General features: G+C 55.3%; 2 protein-coding genes across 2 annotated transcripts in view; one reads left to right on the forward strand and one right to left on the reverse strand.

The window, feature by feature from the left end:
* Positions 1-273: 273 nt before the first annotated feature.
* Positions 274-4017, reverse strand: GUITHDRAFT_104927 (hypothetical protein; the record flags this gene model as incomplete). Its single annotated transcript, XM_005836321.1, has 3 exons — positions 274-3405; positions 3462-3581; positions 3628-4017. 3 exons carry the CDS (start codon positions 4015-4017, stop codon positions 274-276), a joined length of 3642 nt encoding a protein of 1213 aa, XP_005836378.1.
* A 1863-nt stretch (positions 4018-5880) lies between these two features.
* Positions 5881-8895, forward strand: part of GUITHDRAFT_104928 (hypothetical protein) — a gene marked incomplete at both ends in the record, with an annotated part of 3750 nt that continues 735 nt past the window's right edge. Inside the window, 12 exons of the mRNA XM_005836322.1 lie at positions 5881-6060; positions 6223-6667; positions 6706-6916; positions 6992-7034; positions 7099-7166; positions 7219-7269; positions 7322-7364; positions 7410-7505; positions 7556-7585; positions 7637-7711; positions 7762-8193; positions 8241-8895. The exon at positions 8241-8895 is cut by the window's right edge and continues 267 nt beyond it. Coding sequence (XP_005836379.1) covers positions 5881-6060; positions 6223-6667; positions 6706-6916; positions 6992-7034; positions 7099-7166; positions 7219-7269; positions 7322-7364; positions 7410-7505; positions 7556-7585; positions 7637-7711; positions 7762-8193; positions 8241-8895 — 2329 coding nt within the window. The remainder of the gene's footprint in view (positions 6061-6222; positions 6668-6705; positions 6917-6991; positions 7035-7098; positions 7167-7218; positions 7270-7321; positions 7365-7409; positions 7506-7555; positions 7586-7636; positions 7712-7761; positions 8194-8240) is intronic.

The raw sequence follows: 8895 nt of genomic DNA on the forward strand, positions 1-8895 counted from the left end.
TCCTAATCCCTAGATCCAAATTTAAAGGGAAGAGAAAATGCGGACAGAGGATGAAGGGCATTGTATAATTGAGGGGGGGCAAAGACAGATGAGAAGGAATGGAAGAACGCGAGATTGAAATGTCTTCATCATGAATGTTGAAGATAAGAATGAATGAAGTGAAGGAAAAGAAGAGCAACATGAGAAGATTTCAACAGAAGGACAGCAGGTATAACAACACAAGAGTCCTGATGACTTTTGACTTGTCTCTGATGTTTCAAACAACATTCACATCTATTCACATCGTAGGTTTCGAAATGCTACATACAGCTTGTGTCCTTCTACAGTGCGCTTGTCCATGAACTCTCTCGTTATCATCTGCAGCTCACAGATATGCCCTGCTACCCCCAGCTCCCTCGTCCTCTCCGTCACCACCCGCACGTTCATCACTACGTCCCGGTACCCTCCCGTCGTCCTCGAGTTGTAGCTCGGGTCCAGCCTGTTCTTGATCCGCATCACTACCAGCTCAGGGTCTTCGAGGATGCGGTCGAGGCAGTCGCAGAGGTCCTGGAGGCGCTCGAAGACGATACACTGCCGCACCACGTCAAGCAGCCTGGGCACTTCACTGTTGTAGGAGCGAACAAGCTTCTGTATCGATCGTTCCAAGGTCTTGACATGCGCCCATCGGACCCTCTGCTTGAGATTCTCGTCTCCCATGGCGTCCTCCCATGCGACATACTCCACCGGGTCACTCCCCTCCTGGGAGTTGGAAGGGAAGAGACCGCGGGAGGTCGCAGCGAGGTCTTGAACTTTCTTGAGGAAGATCGGGTGTATGAAGACTGCCTGCATGTAGAGCTGGTCGAGCGACGTGACTCGAGGCTCCTCGCTCTCCTGCCACATGGTCTTACTGGGAACGATGTTGGAGAACGAGTGTTCATGGCTGCCCTTCATGACCCAGTCTAGGAGATCCGAGGTCGCTCGGGGAGAGTCGGCGGAGTCGTTGAGCCTTCGCTGAGCGATGCTCTCAGTCGAATGAAGCTTTGATGCGTTCTTGATGCGATCCAACAATCGCTGAGTGTCTTCGGAGGCAGAGAGCTTGGACCAGAGCTCGTCGTACTGCTGCCTCTCAGCCTTGATGTTGCGAGAGGCATGGAGGAGGTGCACCCTGCGCCCGATGATGAAGTAGAGCCACACGGTCATGAGGATGAAGTTGGAGTAGCCCATGTCGATCACCGTCACTGAGCTCTGAAAGAAGTTTGTCAGAGCGGCAGACCCTCCGACGGAGGTGAGGAACGAGTAGATGGGCAGAAGTCTCATCATGTACTGCTCTGCCAGCTGGATCACAAGCCCGAAGGACGAGTCGGAGATCGCCCAGATGAGCTGGTAGATGAGCCTCTGCACCGTTTTCGCCTTGGCGGCTGCCAGATAGAACTCCCAGGCTCCGACGACGTGGAACAAGGACGCGAAGAAGAACTTGGAGGTCTTGTAATGGCCGAGACGGGAGGCCAAGACCGAGGAGAAGCAAGCAAAGGGCTGGTAGAAGGCAAAGAAGTGATAGAAGTACCTGTCCATTCTGACCTCGACGTTGAAGCTGATGCGAGCTCCCGTACTCTGCTTCCCCTGGTCGCAGATGCTCTCGCTCGGAGTCGCCTCGCAAGAGAAGTCTGTCCACTTCTTCCATCTCTCTGCTGGTAGCGCAACACCTCCGCTTGCCGGCTGGTCGAGGACGAAGAGATGAAACGCGACAGGGTCGAGTCCTTTCCCCTGCGTCTGACGGCTGAGGGAGGAGCGCCACCCATTGGCCTCCACTGGGGGAGAGAAGAAGAAGTAGAGAGAGTCGTTGAGAGCCTTGGAGGAGGAGGGGCTAAGCTCTGCACAGCTGTTCAGCACGAGGGTGAAGTTGGAGACGGAAGCTTGGGGCACGGAGGTACGCGGGACTTGATCTCGGTATTGGAGAATCTCAAGCCTTGCAACGTGAACAACAGAAGAGTTGTTGCTCATAATGGGGCGCATGTTGTGTGTCGAGCTGTACATGTAGGTCAGCAGGATTCCCGTGAAGATCAGCGCGAGTCGGAAGGTTGTTTTGTGGAGAGCGTTGGTGACTGGGCTGGAGGAGAAGATCACGCTCGATGTCATTGAAGTTTGTATCCCCGTCACAACACTCCGCAGCTTCTCGTCCATGATGCCTCCTGGGTACCTCCCTCTCAGCTTCAGCGTCCAGTCAAGGAAGCAGCCATCTTGCTGCTGACCCTCTTCTTGCACGTCTGACCCCATCAGCTTGTCCTTCTCGAGGAGTCGGGCGGAAACTCTGTCTATGCTCTCTTGGATCGAGGACACACTCGTCTTCATCACCAGCTCCGCCTTCGACCTCCTGCTCGTCAACCTCTGCCACACACCCTGATCCCTCAGCATGTGCTTCAACTTCCGGTACCGCAGCCGGCGCTCTGGAGTGCAGAGCCTGTGCAATCCGACAATGCTGAGCCGAAGTTCACAGATATGCCCTGCTACCCCCAGCTCCCTCGTCCTCTCCGTCACCACCCGCACGTTCATCACTACGTCCCGGTACCCTCCCGTCGTCCTCGAGTTGTAGCTCGGGTCCAGCCTGTTCTTGATCCGCATCACTACCAGCTCAGGGTCTTCGAGGATGCGGTCGAGGCAGTCGCAGAGGTCCTGGAGGCGCTCGAAGACGATACACTGCCGCACCACGTCAAGCAGCCTTGAAGTGTCTCCTTGGCACAGGGAAAGGATCTTTTCGATCGCTCGGCTCGCAGTCTTCAGTCCTGCACTCTCGAGCTGCTTCCTTGCTCTCGCGTCCTCCTGCGCTTCCTGCAACCGCACATACTCCATGCCGCCGTCTGCAGCGACAGGCAGCGCCAGCATCCCGTTGGCGCCTTCAGCCAGCTTGTGGGCCTTACGTCGGAAGCACGGCTCAACAAGCACCGCTATGGCGTACAACTGATCGAGACTGCCAACTACTCCCAGGGCTGATCGCTGCTGAATGCTTTGAGCTCCGTTCTCATGGGACAGACCCGCAACAAGCTTGTAAACTCGTTGGGTGCGGCAGGAGCAGGAGACATTGACTACCTCCTGCGCGTCCTCCCCAACCTCCTCAACATGGGCTGAAACGGCAGCCTCGTGCTCCCTCACGCGATCTTGGAGGAGCCGAAGAGTCTCCGGGTCCCGGCTCATGATCGCTTCCCACTCCCTGGTGAAGACCGATCGGTCCTCCTCGATGAGCCTCTCTCCTCTGCGTATCAAGAGCATGCGGAAGAGAAGGGCAGAGCAGAGCAGGGCGAGGGCGATGATGCTGTCGTAGGGCACAAACCAAGGGGCTGCTGCACACAAGTAGATGAAGTTCGAGAGCATGCAAAGCTCTATCACGCACAACTCACAAAACAGCATCGGGCAAGGAAACAGCACCAGGTCCTACACAGACGTCAGGCAGGCAGAAGACGGCAGTACTCCAGTGCCTTGATCGCAACGAGCAAGAAGAGGAAGGCTGGAGTGCCCGAGATGGTCTTCTGGTATCGCTCGTTCCGGACTAGTCGCGTGAAGACGATGAGGTTCACAATCGCGTCCAGGAAGCCGAACAAGATGAAGATCTGGGTCTCAGATCAACCTACACGTGCGAAACTTCATCAAAGTTACCTGCCGAACCCAGGTGACTCTCTTCGCCATGGCCGCCAGCGTAGCGAGGATCAGCGCAATGGGAGGCAGGAAACCGCTCAGCAGCTCCAGCCTCGCTTCGGACCCGCAGGAGAGCCCTAGCTGGAACTCTTGAGGCTCCAAGATTACGTGGAGGTTGCCTTCGTTGGGGAAGAAAAAGCCTTTGTCACGGAGCTCTGATATCCCTCGCACTCGCAGAGCTATCCATGGCACGACGATCACAAGGGCTAGAAGCTGACCGACTCTCGAGCGCATGAGGGCGGTTAGCGGCTCCGCTGAGAAGAGGAAGGTGGAGAGCTGGCCGTGCCATCTGTTGGCGTCGTCTCGCACAGCCCTGTCCATGAAGTCTCCAGGGAGCTGAGTGCAGAGCATGACGAAGACCTGCATCAACTTTGGGCATGACCTCGGAGGTTCTGAAGGTCCTGGGGGAGGTTGAAGTGCTTCCATGCCATCATCGCTGGTGGTCGGATGAACTTTGGAATTCTCAGGGTGCAGTAGGGATGACATCCCTACTGATGCCTACCTGTGCCTTTGATCGGGACCTCTCCCAGTGGAGCTCGTCATGACCTCTCATGTTTGAGACCTTCCATGATGCTCATCACCAACATGACGTTGAAGGGCACGAGAAACTTTTATCGTCTCAAGGTATGATTCGAGATCGAGATCGAGATCGAGATCGAGATCGAGATCGAGATCGAGATCGAGATCGAGATCAAGAGGAGGAGCAAGAGGGGAGGAGGAAGGGAGGAGGAGCAAGAGGAAGAGGAGGAGCAAGAGGAGGAGGGGACGCAGTTTTAGTAGTCCACAACTTCCGAGTCAAGCTTAGTTAGTACCCCCCTAACCCCTACCCCCGCTACCCGAGGCTACCCCCTACCCCTACCCCCACCCCCCACCCCTACATCTGGTTCTTTTTTTGTCACTTGGCCCTGCCCCTCCCCATGGAGTACCCCCCTTATTCCCATTGTTAACGACCGTGGACCCACCCTCCTTACCGGATCTGCACACCGTCCGGGGTTGCTTCACCCCTCAAGTCAACTAAATCTCATTTTTGAAGCAAGTCGAAGAAGACGGCCTTGTATGGGGGTGGTCAGAGTCCTTATAGGGGGTGGTCCACAGATCGGACTCTTGACGGCGTGGGCTATCATCAACAGTTAAGGGGGTGGCGCGGCGAGTCCCGGCGGCGGCACATTGAGCGGCCGGGCCCGCCGGTCCGCCGGACCCGGTCTCCGGCAGAATCACCCGGTGACCGTCCGATTTTCCGATCGGATCATGCGGCACTGTCGCCGCCTCCCGGAGTCCACGGTACGGTCCGATCCGGCGGGCCTGGGCTGCCGGGCCGCGACGGTGCTCTGAGCGGTCCGGGGCAACTAGTTAGGCTTCACTGAGTCAAGGGTTTGGGCCCGGCCGCCTCGGATTATCGCCCGGCGCCGCCACTGAGCCGCATTCGACACCGTCACACTCAGCGGCAGTGCCGGCTCGCCAACCCATTTAGCCTCTCCGCCGCGCCATTCACCGGGCCGGCGGCCCCGCCCCGGCGCCCGGCGGCACTACCGGCACGGTACGCGCCGGGCCGCGACCCGGCCCGTCGCCTGCCGCAGTGTCACTGGCCGGGCACTGTCACAGTGTCACGGTGTCACAGGCGGTTACAGCAAGCAAGATCCGTTATTCAAGAGGTGGTACCACGAACCCGAGGGGCCCAGCATGAATTGAGAGAGGAAGGGAGGGATAGAAGAAGAGGAGGTAGAAGACAGGAGAGGAGAAGAGAGAGGAAGGGAGGAGATAAGACCAGATAGGAGGAGAGAAATGAGATGGGCAGAGGAAGGAGAACGAGAGTTCAGAATGAGAATGGAGGAGAGGATAAAGAGGAGCGAGGAACACGTTTTATAGGATGCAAATACCTGAAAACGTAAAATACCCCTGCTGAAGCGGAAGGGATAACCAACAACACGATATAAACGCATCTCACATGAAGACCGAAGGAGGAGGCTGATAGACAGTACAAAAGAGACGATGAGAGCAGAGGAAGAAAAGAGAGGGAGGGGGGAAAGCTGAGACCAAGCGGTGAATGAGGGAATGATCTTGATGGGCCACCTGTACGGCAAGGAAGGGGATGTGTTGTGTCACCCTTGCTTCATCATGCTCGATCTTGACCGTGAATGTTCAGTTGGATTCCCGCGAGGATGACCTCTCAAGACCATGAAGGAGCGTCAGGGGAGCCTGACCACGAAGATAAGGATGTGGACCAGAAGGAGAAGGGAGGCAGGAGTGCCAAAGGGCAGGCCAGGGGACGGGGACGGGGGAGGGGGAGGGGGGGCAGTAGGGGGAGGGGGAGGGGACGGAGCAATGGAGAAAGCAAGGAGGAACAGGAAGAGGGCGATATCGCTGCCGGAGACCAGGGAGAATCCGAAATCGAAGGTATCAAAAACCCACCGACGATCTCAAATTCGTCAGAAGGAGGAAACGAGAGCGAAGGAGCAAGGGTAACCGAACAGGAGAGTTCAGGCAAGGATGAACACAGCGCTGGAAAAGTTGCCGAAAATATAGAAAAAGAGGAAGGGGGTTCCATGAAAGAGGAAGGGAGTGCTGGAAAAGAGGAAGGGAGTGCTGGGAAAGAGGAAGGGAGTGCTGGAAAAGAGGAAGGGAGTGCTGGGAAAGAGGAAGGGAGTGCTGGGAAAGAGGAAGGGAGTGCTGGAAAAGAGGAAGGGAGTGCTGGAAAAGAGGAAGGGAGTGCTGGGAAAGAGGAAGGGAGTGCTGGAAAAGAGGAAGGGAGTGCTGGGAAAGAGGAAGGGAGTGCTGGGAAAGAGGAAGGGAGTGCTGGAAAAGAGGAAGGGAGTGCTGGGAAAGAGGAAGGGAGTGCTGGGAAAGAGGAAGGGAGTGCTGGGAAAGAGGAAGGGAGTGCTGGAAAAGAGGAAGGGAGTGCTGGGAAAGGGGAAGAGAAGATATCAGGGGACTTACAAGGCTCGGAAGCCATGCAAGTTGACGTCACAGCGATGGAGGAAGAAGCTGGGAGGGACAAAGATCGGTCCGACCAGAAGGATGTGCCCCAGGTCAAACAAGAAGAGGATTCCGATGAGGAGGCCAAGAAAGTTCAAAAGGGAACTGAGTACAAGGCAAACACGAATGCGAAAGCGAAGAAGAGACCAAGAGGGAGGAGTAGCGAGAGGTTTACCAAGGGACCGCGCTCTAAGAGGGGGCCAAAAGTGGAAGAGAAGAAAAAGGCAAAAGAAGAACCAGCTGAAGACAAAGATGATGACCCTCCAAGTGTCACAGTGTAAGGACCATCCACTGCGATCATTCACACAATCATAGCTAGAGCCTTCTTCTTCGTTGAATTTGTGTATGACAGGCTGATTGCCGACCTGTCTGGAGATCCACAGCCTGACATGAAGGTTCCGAACCGTTGCTGCGCTTTTGCGTGTCATCGCAGGATGCAAACATGACGTGATGTTTCAGGTTGAAGCAACTTTGACAGAAGCAAAGAACGCCAAGTCTTCTTTCAGCTTCAAGATCAAAGTCTACAAGTGTGCCTTGATATCGCATGTTGACCCTTACGATACTGATGTCTAGCTTCAGCAACGAAAGGAGCACGATCAAATTGATCCATGACTTCGAGGCTTTCGACAAGTGACCGCCTGCCTGTTTGTTTCTTCTCGGTTCTGATCGCTTTCTGCCCCAGTTCCGTACTGAAAGGAGCTACACTCACCACCAACGATGGATCGGTGTTGTGCTGCTACTGATCTGGTTGCGACGTGTGTTAACATCAGTTGCAGCTTGCGGCGAGGGTTGTCGAGGTGGACGCGGAGTGGCACCGCGATCAGCCCTGGGCGGAAAAGTCAGAACACCTGAATGCGTTGGTCCGGGTGAGCGGAGCAAGGAGGAGGTCTTTGCGTCGGTGACTCGCTCGTTGCAGTGGAAAGTTGATTTGGATAATGGAGGTCAGGTAAAGAAAAGAAGTTTTTATCTCCTCCTCCTCCTTCTCATGCCCTTGTAGATATTTCACAACGGGAGGGTCTGGGGCTGGCTGCCCAAGGAGGAATCCGAGTACAAGGGGGTTGATACCGAGCAGGTGGACCTCCCTCCCCTTCTCTGCTGGGCGTCAGCTGATGTCTTGCCCAGCTGGAGCCGCTGTGGCGGATAAAGTTCGACGACCACACGTGCGGTCATGCCGACTTGGACCTGAATGAGCTCACGGAGGCGATGGAGAACTACAAGCAGTACGTAGAGAATGGCGCGAGCGAAACGAAGGTGGTGGAGAAAGTTGGAGGCAAGAGGAGAGGACGGAAGGCGGGGTCGAAGAACGAATCGAGCTCTCCAGCGAATGCGAAAGGAGGGAGAAAATCTCATCGCGAAAGCAAGCAGTCGAGCAAGGAGGCAGCAGAAGACCTGGACGATGTTCCGCTAGGAGAAAGATTGAAGGCGCAGGAAGCAAACAGTTCTGCTGACCCTCCTCAGGGGAAGCATGATGATGATGATGATGATGATGATGATTATGGGAAAGACAGGCGAAAGAAAATACGACTTGACGAAGGTGGGAAGAAAGAAAAAGAGGTCAGTGCTCTCTGCTCCCTGCTTCTTTGTTGATCGTTTGATCGTAGGGGAAGAAATTGAAAACTGAGAACGCCAAGAATTCTGAAAGAGGAAGACGGCTGGAGAAAGGTGCTGAACGTTCCGCTCGAGGCAGGAAAGGTCGGGACAAGGAGGGCAAGAAAGGGAAAGACGAGGAGGACGAGGAGGACGACGAGGAGCTTATCGATGTGTCGCAAAGGCCAAGACCTGAGACAAAGAGCGAGGCGTTGAAGGACATCAAAGCGAGAGAAAGTGGCAAGAGGGCAAACGAGAGGGCAGGGAAATCGGCGAAGAAAGAAGAATCTGCGGCCGAGAGATCAAAGGATGTCAAGGTGAAGATGGAAAGGACGGATGAAGGAAAGGACGACAAGCGTGAAAACAAAGAAGGCAAACTCACGAAGAAACGAGAGGATGTTGAGGAGAAGGAGGGGAGAAAGGAGAAGTCCACACAGAACCAAGACAAGTCTTGGAAGATGGAAGGTAAAACTGTACAGAAAGAAGAAGGGCTGCTGAAGAACAAAGAAAAGCATGGAGAGGGCAAAACAGGGAAGGAGGGAAAGCCTGAGAAGCAAGCGGACAGAGCAGTGAAGAAGGAGGAGAGATCTGAGAGGAAAGAGGAAAAGCCCGTCAAGAAGGAGCAAGGCAAGGAAGGGAAGAGGGACGGTGAGTCAGGCAAATCCAAGC

This window comes from Guillardia theta, assembly GCF_000315625.1.
Source record: "Guillardia theta CCMP2712 unplaced genomic scaffold GUITHscaffold_18, whole genome shotgun sequence".
Lineage (NCBI taxonomy): Eukaryota > Cryptophyceae > Pyrenomonadales > Geminigeraceae > Guillardia > Guillardia theta.